A 16,384-nucleotide genomic window follows, 5' to 3' on the forward strand; every position below is an offset into this window, starting at 1 on the left:
CAAAACCTTAATTCAAAACCTCAAGACTTAGAGTTTGTTGATCTTTATGACTTATTTATTGCTCAACCTTTTTTTAGGGGACTTTAATTTCACAATTGTACTCCAAAAGTGTGAATTGTTATAAATTTCTTAGTACATGCATTTCATTCCTACAAATAAAAAATGCTTAAAATATAATTTTGGTTCTCACATTCTTTAAAATCTATAATGTTGGTCCACTATTTTAACATATAGACATTTAGTTCTCATACTTTTCAAAATCTACAATTTTGGTCCTTAAATTTTAAAATAAAGACACTCAGACTCACATTTTTGTAAAGTTTGTGATTTTGATTTTTGTGTAAAACTAAAAGTGTTGCCTACTACAAGATTAACATTATTCCTATTATTCTAGTAGTGAATTAAACAAATAATGTCATGGCACGTCACTAAGTTTTAGACTCTTATCAGTAAATGTTTCAAATTTCATGAAATGATTAAAATTGTAATTTTTACAAAGTTGAAAGATTAAATGTCTTTGTAATAAAATAAGTAGATTAAATGTATTTATTTTAAAATAGGTAGACTAATTGTCTCTTTGTTTAATACAATTACATATGGATAACTTGAATTTGATATCACTCTTAAGGTAAAACAATCTCATGTCAATTAGTCTCCACACATAAAGTATTTTAAGTAAATATTTTTTTTTGTAATGCGTTTTATTTCTTTTTTTGTTATATAAATAATTTTATTCTACATTTTCTATCTTTATTATATAAAAATTATATGAATAATGTTTCTCTTAAAGGTCTATTTCTTAAAATATTTCTATTCAAGTATATTATTATGTTATTTTTTTGGGTCTAGAATCTAGATCAAAGGTTTCTTCCATTGGAGACAATTATGTTTGAGCTGGTAGGACTACTATGAACGATAAAATTATCCATTCAAGTATTTAGCGTAACTACACACCATTAATTAAGTGGGAACAACTCCAAATCGATTAATCCAAAACACTTAATGGTATGTGTATGATGTTAAATACAATTTTTTATCTATAATAATTAAAGACATGTCGATAAAGATATTTTAACACTCATTATTTAGAATATATTTATTAAAAATATTGTAAAACACTTACTTTTAATGTATCTAATACATTAACAGAATTATTAAAAACATTTAATGTTTTGAAATAAAATTTTTTTACTAATTTTTTATTTTATTTAGAAATCATTAAGGAATTATTTTCTATACCTATTATAAAAAAATAGTCAGCAGAAGATATAATGTTAGACCTTGTGGCCTCAATAATCTTAAGAGGGATAGGCTTAGAATGCAGAAGAAGCAACAATAATCAATTTAATAATGTTCTATAAACATGCAAGGCAAAATTGATTGCAATAACATAAATGAGATAAGGGAAGAGAGAATGCAAACACAGTTTTATACTGGTTCGGCCACAACCCGTGCCTACGTCCAGTACTCAAGCAACCCACTTGAGATTTCCACTATCTTTGTAAAATCCATTACAAAGTCTGAACCACACAGGGACAACCCATCCCTTGTGTTCAGGAATCCTTTACAACAAGAGACTCACAGTCTCTTAACCAATCTCATTGAATAAGAAGAATGGAAGAAGAATTCTCTCTTCAAGAGAAGAATATTACAATAAAGATCATGTAGGAATCCTTATAGATTTTGCAAGTGTTTGGCCAAAGATTTCTTTTGAGAGAGCATTTGACAATGAAGTTCTTTTGGAATCTCTCTCATTGTCTTTTGAGAGGATAAGACATTTTTGCCAAGCAAAACTCTCTATCTAAAATTCGTGCCCAAGTCACCTATTTATAGGCCTTTGATGACCATTCACAAATCTAATGAAAAGATGTGACTGTTGGCAGATTTTCTGAAAACTTTCCACTGGTAATCGATTATAATGTTTGTGTAATCGATTACACAGTTATAATTTGAAGGGTTATGACTTTTGAATTTGAATTTCCAAAGTTTCGTTGCTGGTAATCGATTACAGACATACGGTAATCGATTACATGTTGAAAATTCAAATTCAGAACCTTTTTCAACAGCTATTTCTCAACCCTGTCTTCTGGTAAGATTACACTTCCTGGTAATCGATTACCAGAGCCTTGCATGTCTTGAAAGCACTTTGTTTTAAGGCAAGGCTTGGTCTTTAGTGAATCTTGAAACAAGGCTTTGTTTGTTGAAGCAATCTTGAATTATTCTTGAAGCAAATGCTTATCATTTGAAGCAGCCTTGTTAGATTCTTCTTTGACATCATCAAAATCATGTATACATACATTCACATTCTCCCCCTTTTTGATGATGACAAACATGTGATTTCTTCTTGACACCATCAAAGCTTGAATGATTTACATCTCCTTATTTCTCAAGCAAATTCTTCTTGATATCATCAAAATCTTCATGATTTACATTCTCCCCCTTTTTGATGATGACAACCACCTGTAGGTTAGGAGCAACAACAAAGAAAATATCTATTTGCATATAGTTTACTCCCCCTTGATTTTACAATGATTGCTTATATGAGACAATTGAAGATTTCATATTTTTCATATATAAAAAGTTGTCTCATAAAACAATAGATAATTTTTCTTACTATTTTATCTTTTATCTTTCTCTCCCCCTTTGTCAACATCAAAAACAAATCATGAATAGAAAGGAGAAAGATGTTACCACTTGTTGCAATGTATGAGAATCAAGTGATACCAAAAGGCATTAAAACAATCATTCAATATTAATCAAGCAAAAACAAGTACAATAACACATCAATCAAACACAATCAATCATCAAATATTTCAAATCAAATTAATTAAATTAACAATCAACTAACTATACACAATAATTTCTATTATTAAAAAAAATTCAAAATTCAAAATTCAAAATTCAAATTTGAATTTTTTTTTTTAAAATTTAAATTTTAAATTTTAAATTCCAACTTCCAATTTCAACTTTTAGTAACTTCCCCCTTCCAACTTCCAACCTCCAAATTTTAATTTCAAATTTCAAATTTTAATTTTCAATTTTCAAATTTAACTTTTCAAATTTCAATTTTCAATTTCAAATTTCAATTTCAAAATTTCCTTTTCTAAATTTCAAATAGTTTTCTTAAAACATGAAACTAATTTGAAAAGTTTAATAGATTCTTTAAAAACAATCAAAAACTCAATCAGGAACAAACATCAAAGACAATCAAACACACAATAAAAAATACAATAAATCAATCATCAAACACAGTCAATCAAATTCAATCACAATCATCAAGGACAGTCTAAACTCAAGTAGAAAACAAGCATCAAAAGTAATCAATCAAAGACAAGTGACCTGTTGGTATCATTTGATATTACTTGTTGGGGTTGTTGATCAAGTGGCCTTTGTTTGTTGTCTCCATATATCGCATATTCATTTATCTTGGAGAGAAATATGAAAAACTTTGATGCATGTCATGTGTTTGGAGAAATTGCTATCAATGTATCGACTTTGCTCTTCTCCATTTTCATAGTCTTTCATCATGATACCCAGACTTATGATTTTCTACTCTGAATCACTTGAATAATTTATGACATTATCTTCCCAAGTGATGTATCCTTTCTTTTCTTTCTTCCCTTTGAAATTCATCTTGTCAGATTTTTCCATTCTTCTTTTAAACACAGGACAATTGAATCTCATGTGCCCAATTTGATCGCACTTAGCATTTTGGGGCTAAAGAGGAATCTTCTTCTTTCTTCTTTCATCATCATCTTCTTTCTTCTCTAGTTTTTTTTTATATATAGTTGCATTTCTCTCTACCATTGTAGGAATAAAGGAATCAAATTCAATGGCTTCCCATATCTTTAGATCTATGGCTTCTATAAAGATCTGTATTCGGGTTTTCCAATAATGATAACCCTCACCATTGAACATAAGAGCCTATTGATAGAATTTCCCTCATAAAATGGAAATTTGGATGAGGCCATATCTATTCTTGAAGTTTTTAAACTTTATACAAGAATCCTGCTCTGATATCACTTGTTGGACCTTGTGGCCTCAATAATCTTAAGAGGGATAGGCTTAGAATGCAGAAGAAGCAACAATAATCAATTTAATAATGTTCAATAAACATGCAAGGCAAAATTGATTGCAATAACATAAATGAGATAAGGGAAGAGAGAATGCAAACACAGTTTTATACTGGTTCGGCCACAACCCGTGCCTACGTCCAGTACTCAAGCAACCCACTTGAGATTTCCACTATCTTTGTAAAATCCATTACAAAGTCTGAACCACACAGGGACAACCCATCCCTTGTGTTCAGGAATCCTTTACAACAAGAGACTCACAGTCTCTTAACCAATCTCATTGAATAAGAAGAATGGAAGAAGAATTCTCTCTTCAAGAGAAGAATATTACAATAAAGATCATGTAGGAATCCTTATAGATTTTGCAAGTGTTTGGCCAAGGATTTCTTTTGAGAGAGCATTTGACAATGAAGTTCTTTTGGAATCTCTCTCATTGTCTTTTGAGAGGATAAGACATTTTTGCCAAGCAAAACTCTCTATCTAAAATTCGTGCCTAAGTCACCTATTTATAGGCCTTTGATGACCATTCACAAATCTAATGAAAAGATGTGACTGTTGGCAGATTTTCTGAAAACTTTCCACTGGTAATCGATTATAATGTTTGTGTAATCGATTACACAGTTATAATTTGAAGGGTTATGACTTTTGAATTTGAATTTCCAAAGTTTCGTTGCTGGTAATCGATTACAGACATACGGTAATCGATTACATGTTGAAAATTCAAATTCAGAACCTTTTTCAACAGCTATTTCTCAACCCTGTCTTCTGGTAATCGATTACACTTCCTGGTAATCGATTACCAGAGCCTTGCATGTCTTGAAAGCACTTTGTTTTAAGGCAAGGCTTGGTCTTTAGTGAATCTTGAAACAAGGCTTTGTTTGTTGAAGCAATCTTGAATTATTCTTGAAGCAAATGCTTATCATTTGAAGCAGCCTTGTTAGATTCTTCTTTGACATCATCAAAATCATGTATACATACATTCACATATAAGATTATTAGTAAATAATAATAGTAAGGTTTATGATTTTTTTTTTCTCATCTAAATGATGGATATTTTTGTAATCTACAATTTATTATATAATGTAATGTTGAAAAGTCTTTAACACTGTAATTAATGCAGTCAATTGCCAAAAATTAAATTGTTTAATGTTTTGAATGTTTTTAAGAAAAACTATATCAAGTGATTACAATCTTTCAAGAAAACATTCAGACAAGAAAAATTGTAATCTATTAAATAGGATAAATATATTTTTATTTTTTTAAAATAGGATTTAATTAAATATCTCAAAAGTCTATTTTTAGTCTTATAAAATAGGATTTAATTTATAAGAACAAAACGTCACATCGATAAAAGAAAATCATTCTTATCTTCATTATTTCAAAACTCATATATGTCATAAATTATGATTGGTTGAGAGTCTAATTTTTTCACATTTAACAATTAAAATCTTCAAAATATTTTACATTTATATTTTATTTCTTCTGTCACATAATAAGGGTCTATATATTATAAAGAAATATAGTCCCTTTAAGATGCTTTTATATAGTTTTTATATTCTGATAGAAATATTCTTACTAAAACCATTAAACAACATCACATTTAATAAATAAAGAGACTAAAATGTTTTATTTTCTATAGAAACTAAATTCAAATTTATAGATATTTTAAAAGATAATATTTTACCTCTCAAATATTATATCACAAACAAAAATATTCAACTTATATTTTACATGTTTTTCTTATAAAGTATATTTTACACATGTCGTTGCAATGTAATATATATATTTTAATTTCTTTATGATTATGTGTCTTTTATATTTAGTTTTATGTTCAATGAATATTAATAAGTTTTACGTATCTATAATCTATTATACTTACTCTATATTTTTTTACGAAACTTTAAGCAATATATATTTCATATTTTAATTTTACTGTTGTTGATATATTCATGGTTATATACATGATTTTTTCCCAATACAATATAGTTTACGTCATTCCATGCAAACATCTTTCATTAAAACTTATTACTAGTGCCACATTTTTTTTTACAATTTCTTTGTTCGCTATAGATTTTTCTTATAAACAATTTTTTTATCTTTTGTCGTATTACTTATGTTTATTTGATATAAATTTTAACTTAATCAATTATTCTAATGTACATTCAACATAAAAATGTCTTGTGCATCAAAAGATAATAAAATAAAAAGACTAGTAGTATAAAAAATATATAACAAAAATATTAATATGCTATTTATTTTATATTTTATTTATGTATTTAATATTTTAACTAGAATACTCTCAATGAATTATTACAAGATTATTGTTTTCTATACTTTCACTTGAATATCAGATACAATGATTATTGAATTATAATAATTATTTTTAAAACTAACATTTTTATTATCAATTTATTAGTATGAAATATTTACTAAATCATTATTTTTATTGTAATTAATCTTTATTGAAAAACTTAGTTGACCGATGATAACTATATTATAAAAATTATATTAAAAACCTAAACATCAATGTTTATAATTAACTGATGATGTAGAAAAGTTACATATAAAAACTTTTGTCATTAGTTATATTTAATAATAGGATTATTTCTTCAAAAGAAAAAAACATTAGTTATACTTAATTTAAATCGGATTGTTTTTTGTAAAAAATAAACTTTCTAATCAATCATATCCAATTTAAGTAAAATTCTGTTTAGCAAAAAAAAAAGCAAACTTTGGTGTCCCTTGTATCCATTCTAACAAACTTATCTTTTGCAAAAACAGTAGTTTAGGAAAAAAAACCCTTCATTATCTAATGATGCATTTTCTGTCTAAAATAATTTTATATTTCTATCCCATCATAAATCATTATTTATATGATTTATAAATAATTATTAAAAAATCAACAAACTTATTATATATAATAATAGATTATGATTAAATAACTGTCTAAAACTTATACTTACTCAACTCATATATAAACAAAATATTATCTTATATTTTAAACTAAAATACAAGTCAATTTAACTGTTTTCACTCATTTATAATCACTAGAGTGTTGTAATCCGTGCGATACAAATGTAAAGGTTTTTTCTAAATATTTTTATAAAATAAATTTTTTAAACTTTTCTAGTAATAATTATTTGTTTATTCTAACTATTTAGGTATTAGTTATTGTTGTCTGTTATTAATGGCTGTTATATATAAAAAAAAACTAAAACAAAAACACAACGATAGAAATAATAATTAGCTATATGTTAAGTAGGTTAGTAATTTATATAATTGTTGAAAAATAATATTACAAACAATCTAAACTTAGAGTTTCTGATTATAATAAATAAAAAATATTTATATAATGACATTTTTAATTACATATTTTTAAATTAAAACTTAAATTCACGTGATGCCTGTCATTCATAATATATATATTTATTTTTGAAACAAGATATAAAACATATAAAAATTTTAACATATAAGAATTTTTAAAATTTTAAATTATCAATTATAAACTAAAATTAATATTTTTGTGCTAGATATCAATAACGTATCATAAATATAACAATTAATAAGTTATTAATTATTATTGTGTAATAAGTTAAAAATATGTATTACCCCTGATTACTTTAAATTAATTAAATTAAATATTTTAAAAAAGAAATGACTATGTTGAATATTTTTATTTTATATTTAGAATATTTTTTTTACTTAAGGAATTACAATAAGTTGGAGTATATTAGTGTGATCTATGACTCAAGAAAAAAATACAAAAATTATTTTACCACACTTAATAGAATTATGTATTTTAACATATAAATCAAATAAACTAAAATTTATTTTTTTGTTAATTTATCATGCAAATAAAATATATCTTTATTTGTTTCTAAATTTAAAAATTTATTCTATTGATATTAATTTTTTTAACTCAATTTAAATATCAACTTATTTAATCATTCATATGTATAGCTATCCGAGATTAAATTATTTTTCAAGATACATTCCTTTGTTATTTTTTTTGTTTCATTGACCTTTTTTATTCTCTAACTATATTTAAATTAAAACAAAAATATTAGACACTAATAATTTTTTATGACTGTAAAATTATGCCAATTCAAAAAATATTATTAAGATTTTTTTAAATGTGATAATTGTCTTAAAATTATTTGGTATGCAAATAATTATGCATTAATTATTATTAGTGCAAATAAGTATAACACATAAGCAAATGATAGTGGAGACACCAAAAAAGTTGTTATTTGATAAACATATTTATTCAAAAGGCTTAAATTCAATTTTGGTTTTCCAATTTTGCTCAATTTGTAATTTTGGTTCCTTCATTTTCAAATAGAAATATTTGATTCCTTTGTTTTAAAACATTTGTGATTTTAGCCATCTATTTCAAAATAGAGAGAGACATTTGATTATTATATTTTAAAAAATTTACAAATTTAGCAAAATTTTCAATTTTTCCTATAATTTATTTATTTTATTTGGATACAGTTAAACCTCAAATTTAATATATTCATTATCAGTAAAAAACAATTTAACTAATTATAATGTAACAAATAAAAGTAATAAAATATAAATAAAATTGAAGATTGAACTAAAATTATAAGTTTTTAAAATATGGAACTAAAATTTTGAATTTTTTAAAATAGAAGAATGAAATATCTCTATTTTGAAATATTGGAATTAAATGATATTTTTTTAAAATTTTAAATAAAGGGATCAAATGTCTTTATTTTAAAATAAAAAAACCATAATTATGGGTTGAACAAAATAGAAAAATTAAAATTGCATTTAATCCTATTTAAAATTATGTATAAAATATTTATAGCAATTTCATATTCATTACTGACCTTTAGGTTTTTTTATTACTTTATTTGTTAAACAATTAGTTTAATAATAATAATAACACATGTGCAGTAAAAAAGTGTAATACGTACAAATTATTGTTAATTATTTTCATTATTATAATTATAATTATTAAAAATCTGATTACAATCAATTATTATAATTAGATTACAATTATTATATAATTTAAAATGAATTCTCTAAAGAAAACAATTCAAATGAATTTATTGCCTAGAACTTTTGAGAATATTATGTATAAATACTCGTATTGGAAACCATTTTTGTACGTATTATTATAAATATCATTTTTTTAAAATTTTATTCATTTAATTGAAATTCTATTTTCAATAATTTTTTGTTTATTGATAATAATAAGTTTTAATGAAAAATATTTTAAAAATAAATTTATTTTTAATTAAAATCAATAAAATTAAATAATATCAATTAAAATTTTTAATTAATATAAATTAATTATTTTTACTTATATGAATCCTGCAATTATTGTATAATTGTGTATAATTTTTTTTTTCTTGTTTTTATTTACTTCATGTTCCTGAAACCTCCCCAAAACACATCCTTTGTATCCTCTTTCTCTCGTTCTCACTGCCATAAATTCCCCCTGCAATTTGCAAATGTCTCTCTCAAATTGACACTCATTTTACCTGGAAATTCCACACTTTCCTCATCAGACCCAGTAACCAACCCTGAGAACAATCCCCTCCATTTCATTTCCTTCTTCAGAAGGATTCTTCCATGATTTCTGATTCAATCCATTTTTCACACTGCAATTTTCTAGGAGAATTCGCATAACCCCACTACCAGAAAACTCCAAAAATTAAAACTTTTTAAGGTTTTCAGTTAACCCTTTTGTTATTGAGTTTGTAAGCGAGCCATGCCTGAGGTTTTGGATATAAGCTCCGACGAAGAAGAGGGTTTGGAGGAGAGTCTCACTGTAACAGACTTCAGTTGGATAAGAGAGATGTTGCAAACTTCCGATGAAGAATCCGATGATTCAGTCGAGGTTGTCGTAATCCACGAGAACAGGCCTCAGATGAAGTCAAAGTCTTCAACTTTGACTGTGAAAGATGTGGGCGATGATGATGACGATGACGATGATTGCGTGATTTTGGAGGGTGACCCTGAAAACAGTGTCGCATCAGTGGAAGAGGAAGCAAATGGATCAGATGAGTTGCTAGTAATTGGGGAAAAGGGTCAGGTATGTGTGTCCTTGCTTTATTCCTTTGTTTGTGACTGTGCTCATGAGAATTATTTTAAAAATTTGAGTTGTTATTGGAAGCAGAGTTTGTTTTGCTTTGGTTTGTGTTGGAGACACGCTCACTGTTTGTGTTGTTTGGTCATGTCAATTTTGTGATTAACTAAGCTTTGGTTGAAGGTTGGATATATGAGTTTTGTTCAAGGTTTTAATTCTTGGTTGCGGCCATTGATATTGTGGGAAATTGCAGACAAATGCAGTCGATTGTGGTCGTGGACACTCCAACATAGACCGTTCTTTAAAACCTTGGATCTGTTATAGGAAACATCAACAAGCATAACAAAACTGACACTGTTTCCTTGACATGTTTAGCTTCAATGGGTTTTTTATGAAAAGAAAAACGTTGCCAAAATTTTGTTAATTTAATCTTTTTCATTTGATGCACAGGCATTGTATATTTTTCTATCTCGTGGTTGCGTTGGATTCTTTGTGTTTCATTTAGAATTACCATTTCCGAAGTGTTTTGAAATTGATCTTCATATACCATTGCAACTTGATATTGATTTCAAGGTTTTAAATTGCGGTTGTGGTTTTGTCGCAATCTCCAGTATTGTGGGCTGATGTGGCTGATGCGGCCACAGTTTTGGTGACCCCAAAAACCTTGATGTTGTGGCCAAAATCGTGGTTGTGGATTTTCTTAAAAACCATGCCTGATTTTAAAATTTTTACCATATAGTGTGGGATTTTTAATTTTGATGTTGCAGCTGATGCGGCCGCAATTGTGGTGACCCCAAAATCCTTTATCTTTTTTAAAACCATGATTGTTTTAAACCATATGGTGTGGGATTTTTAGTTTACATCTTACCCTGCTTTGGTCGCCAAGGCGATGAAAATAATATTGTTTTCTGTAAATTTTATTTAGATATTTTTCCCTTCCTTGTATAAAGCACATTTGCTTCAAGTCTCTAATGCTGCTGTGGTTTGTCTGGGTTCATGGCGCGACCAAGGATTCTTATGAGTTTCTTTATGGATTTAAACATCTTGAATCAAATGTTGAATGCTGCATCTCTAAACAGTCATGTGATGTGCTTTTATGTGGGTGGGTGGGGTGTTCTCTTTATCGGCAATGATATTTTGCATAAGTTAGGCAAGGTCCTCAGGCACATCATTGCCAGGGTTAGCCTCATGTCAAATTCTTGCAGGGCATAAAATTGCCTTATGAGGAAAGTTAAGACGGCCAAAGATATGAGGAAGTTTGAGATGGTGGAAGACTTCGAGTCTGCGCAATGCATCTTGGCTATTGCATATGAGAAAACACTAAACAAGTTCATATTCAAGGATTGAAATTAGAATTGCTGATCCTGTTTGAGACCCCAAGGTACAGTTGTTAAATGTTGCTAGCTGTATGCAGAGTACACGCAACCATCACAATACCATGTCTCAACTTGATGGTTACTGGTGATTTATCTACATGTTAACTTTTAGCAAAGTTACAAAATTTTTAAGTACAGTTTAGGGTAATTCTAAGTTCCGACTGAGATTTACTCTTTACCTGAGTGTTTAGGCATTTGTTTAATTGTTTCGAACGCAACTTACTCTTTGCTATCTGTTTATGTTATTTGGTTATCTCCCTGAATTTTTCTTTGATTTACATGCGTGGGTGTGTTAATTAAATCTACTACTTTCATGGTTCTCTTTGCTCATGGAAGAAGACGTGCTATAGCATTTCATATGTTCTGGCTCATTTTAATTTTGGTTTGCAGATTGCATGCCGAGACTATCCTCACGCGCGACATCTTTGTGGTAAATTTCCATTCTCTTCCACACCCCACAAGCAGCACTGTAGCCAGGTAAAAAACTAAAGATCATAACTTTGGACTTTGTTAACATTTAGCGTTATTGCTTTTGCTGGTTTAATTATCACAGTTTCTTATCTGTTATTTGCTATTCTATATTATCCCTCTCATCTCATTTATGGTTTTGGTTATATGCAGTGCCATTGTTATGTATGTGACTCCCTAGCACCATGTCTCAAGTGGGGCACTGGCATTTCGAGTTCTGATCATTGTCACGCAAATGAAACTGAGGTGTGGCAAATTCAGAGAAAAAATTTCAAGCTGGGCCAGAGTTCCCCATTACCAGCTTCAACTAATTTTGGCACTTCACTCAGACCAGGACATCCCCATCATAATGAACTTCTGCCTCCTTGTGTTAATAACTTGTCTCCAAATTCTGTATTACCGAATCAAGCATCTATATCCACTGCAGTGTGTAGTATCCCCTCACTCAGCTCCATACCTCAAACCCAGGCCTCTCGGCTACCAACAACGCGTTTCCTCTCTGCCTCTTCACCAAATTCCAGTGTTCAAAATCAGGTCTTTAGGCCAATTAACACCCCTATAATGTCCCCAGCCACCAACATAACAATGCCAAATGGTGCAAACCATGGTATGCGTCGGGGATCAAGACCTACTTTGGTGAGAAACAAATACCAGCCTCACTCTGTACCAAGGCCAGCACTGGGTGTACGTAGTCACACCATCCAAAGGGAGCGAGGAAATGGTTCAAGCAGTTTAAGACCTAAGGTCCTTCGTCCTCATATGATGTCCAGGGGTGTAGGCAGTGCTGGGAACACTTCGATGGCAAATAATTCTCATGGATCATCTGTCTTCGGCAATGCTGGTAACATGACACAACAACATCTCAATTATTGTACCACAACAGGAATGCCAAATTACAGAAATTGCAATGGGCCATCTGATCTTTGTCACCCAACAAATATATCATTTTACTCACAGCAGAGCTCTCTACCAGCTAGCCTGAGTTGTGTTAACCAGCATAATGTGGCTGCTGAAACACAGGCATATAGCCAGCCATTGCCCCAGTCAAATATCATTCAGGGTTTCGATCAAAATTGTATCCAAGTTAGTCGTGCTCCTTCAAGTTATGTGGCACACCCAAATAGCAGTCAGCATGGAAAAGAGCCTCAAATAAGAAGTCAAAATGGAAATGCCAGTGGAAATACTACACAATGTGGAACAGTAAGTCAAGATACTTGCCAACCACAACCACATGAAGAGTCACCAAGGGAAACTGCTGGAAAATTTTCAGCATTTGACTCAAGTTGGATAGATAATACTGGTCAAAGCATTCTACAAAGCTCAGGATCTGTAGTGCAACCACCCAATGTCAAGGAGATTGATGCTCAGTTTACTGGAAGCAATGAACCTCTGATTGAAAGCTCTCAATTACCCAATTCAATGGTTGATTTAGATGACTGGGTTTTGGAAAAAAACCCTTTTCCAGTGTTAACAGATGGGGTTTTACCATCTGATATGAATATACCATCTCCAGATCTTTACTCAATTGATATGAACATGGGTTTATGGTAAATGAGTTTAAGGCGACTTTGCCAATACCTATAGTTCACATTGCAATCTTCAATGGAAGTGTGCAGAATTGGTTGACAGTTGAATGATGCTACAACGGAAGTGTTCAGCTCTGAGTAATATTTGACAGCTTTTATTTTGAGGCTCATCAACTTGTGTTTAGAGCTTAATATGTTAGATGTTCCCTAATCACTAATCGCCGTAGTTGATGCATAAACAGCATAGGCTAGGCTAGTTTTTTCTTAATTTGGTTTGCATGTAGTGATGACAAGTCTTAGGGCATTTGCCTAGCATATGTACCCATGAGAGTAATGGATGCAAACACAAGATCAAAGCGAGTAAAACTGTCAATAATTTAGAAGTGGTGTTCTATGATTCTATCTCAGATATGTCTTTTCCTTTTCAATTGTGTAGACCATAACTGATGTTTCTATTTATATAAAGTTTGTTCAAGGGAAAGAATAATGCCGTTTAAATGGAAATGTTCTTGCGGACTTGATTTATAGAAAGATGTGACATGTTCCCTGCAGTACACGGATTAGATATTTCCTTTTACTTGCTAAGAATAGTATGGTTGACAAAATATAGTGCCTAGGTTGAACAATACGAAGGACGGACAGAATTTAATATTGGTATCAGATTTTGACTTTTTGCATTGTTCAATAACTTAATTATAAATAAATTTAGTCAATTCAATTATTGAATTATACAGTTAATCATTTTTTTAGTATTGAAAAGTGCGGTATTTGTTTTTCTTTACTAAAATATATCAAGTGTTGATATAAAAAAATATAGCATGTGTAAGTTTTATGACAGCAGAAACCTTGTTGATATCTGTATTAGTTATATGGAGGTTCATGTCCTTGTGTAATCAAAAACTATGCAGGAACTTGTGTCTGCGATAGATTATAGAGGCTTGAAGATTGGAAAGGCAATGTACTGAAAAACTTACTGGTTTAAGGCAACCTGTGTTATACAAAACTGACAAAAGTAATATCCTTCTTTTGCCTGTTCTTCTTCTGTATGCAAAGGTTATGTCCGGTGACTTCATTGAGGATTTCTGCAAGGCTGAAATGTTTTCGGTTCACCTTGATATGATATCCTTTTTCTGTGAAGTAGTTAATATGCAAGTATATGCTTTTATGAGTATCAATGTGTTACTGTTACACCCTTGGCTATCAAACATTTTTGCCGAAGATCAACCGTTGTCATGGGATGTTGAAGTGGTATATCATTTATGTGGATAAAACAGAAAAAAAGAAAGAAATAACACGGGAAAATTAAGAGTTTGAATATGAAGAGAAATAAAAGTTGGGCTTGGTCAACAAAAGAAATAGTAAATGCTGAGGAAGTAACAAATAAATGAGAAAATGCCTGAGAATATCGGTCAGAGAAGAATAGGGTACAGTTATTAAGTATTAGATCCTTATATATTTAGGTTTGGCTGTTGTTTGCATGAAGAGAAAACAAATTAAAGTGACTTTGCAGTTTTTGTTGAAACATTCCATGTTCATCAATGGTATTCATTCGCAAAGGAAAATAGTGATATGGTGATCTTGCTGCATCCAGTGATGCAGAGATGAGAGACAATAAACAAGACGCTGATGAATTGATGTATCATCCAAAGTCTAACAAGGCACTATTTTGCATCTACGGAGCATAGGGTGAAACTTGAAATTGAGATACCATAAAAGAAAATTTGAAAAATGAAGTCATATTGATACTTAAAAATTAAAGAATAAAATATGTTTGTAATTCTTAATATATTTGAATTTTGTGTTTTTTTTTTAATATTTTTTTTATTTTTGGTATTTGACATTTTTTTAGTCCATAAAAATTAAAAAAATTTGTGTTCTGATAATTTTTTTCCATGTTATTAGTTCTTTTAGAAAAAACTAATAACAAATGAATAAAATAGAAACTTAATATAAAATTCATTAATTTATTATAAATTAAAAAAATATTAAGAAACTTAATATAAAATTCATTAATTTATTATAAATTAAAAAAATATTAAGAATAAAAATGAAATTGTTGTTTTATTAGGAGTTTAATATAATTTTTTTATTAAAGAATAAATATAAAATTTAAATATTTATTATGAATCACAAATATATTTTAGTCAAAATTAAAACCCAAAACAAATAACATTGTTTTGGACCAAATAACAAAACAACTCGTTTTATCATATCATGATCAATGGTTCAAGTTTGAATTAATTACCCGATATTGTTTCAATCTAGTTTGATTTTTTAAACCCTATTAATTAAATACTAATTGAACATGTTTTAAAATCTGCCGTCTAATAAAATAAATATAAAATCTGCATTAATTAATTAATTAATTGATATGATATATATAAATTGATCAATTCGAATTAATTAATAATTAAATATTTTATTTATCATTCTCTTAATAATTTCATTAATTTTAAATTAATTGATATAATAAATATATTAATTGGTTGATTAAAAAAATATATTCAATATATTTTTTTATTAAATAATATTTATATTTATATTATGTATGTTTTCTCATTTGATTATCTCTTGACTTTCTTTCTTCCTCTAGGTTTTGATTTATATTTTTTTTCTTCTATAAAATTAGTTTTTTCCGCAATTGACATCCTTTTCTATTTATGTTTTCATTTATTATGTCATTTGTTATGGAGGTTAACTTTGTGATTTGTGTATATAAAATATTAAAAATATATTTTATGGGAAATATGTGTATATAAAAATATATTTAAATATTTATTTATATATCTACTAAACTATATTTATTAAAATTTAAACCAAATAATTAATAATATAAAAAAAATTACTTATATAAATTATAAAAAGTGAATGCAATACCTGTGC

At 28.5% G+C, this 16,384-nt stretch overlaps 1 protein-coding gene across 1 annotated transcript; it reads left to right on the plus strand.

Moving 5' to 3' along the window:
• Window positions 1–9,440: 9,440 nt before the first annotated feature.
• On the plus strand, window positions 9,441–14,005 carry LOC114382200. The gene is made up of 3 exons (XM_028341460.1): window positions 9,441–10,137; window positions 11,898–11,984; window positions 12,129–14,005. Exons 1-3 carry the CDS (start codon window positions 9,814–9,816, stop codon window positions 13,524–13,526), a joined length of 1,809 nt encoding a protein of 602 aa, XP_028197261.1. The 5' UTR covers window positions 9,441–9,813; the 3' UTR covers window positions 13,527–14,005.
• Window positions 14,006–16,384: the final 2,379 nt, after the last annotated feature.

This window comes from Glycine soja, chromosome 13 (assembly GCF_004193775.1).
Source record: "Glycine soja cultivar W05 chromosome 13, ASM419377v2, whole genome shotgun sequence".
In the NCBI taxonomy this organism is placed as follows: Eukaryota; Viridiplantae; Streptophyta; class Magnoliopsida; order Fabales; family Fabaceae; genus Glycine; species Glycine soja.

Bases quoted from the DNA above. Each gene is read 5' to 3' on its own strand.
- LOC114382200 (XM_028341460.1), top strand. From the start codon at position 9,814: ATGCCTGAGGTTTTGGATATAAGCTCCGACGAAGAAGAGGGTTTGGAG. The intron at 10,138-11,897 runs GTATGTGTGTCC...TTTGGTTTGCAG, and splicing joins TAATTGGGGAAAAGGGTCAG to ATTGCATGCCGAGACTATCC. The intron at 11,985-12,128 runs GTAAAAAACTAA...GGTTATATGCAG, and splicing joins ACAAGCAGCACTGTAGCCAG to TGCCATTGTTATGTATGTGA.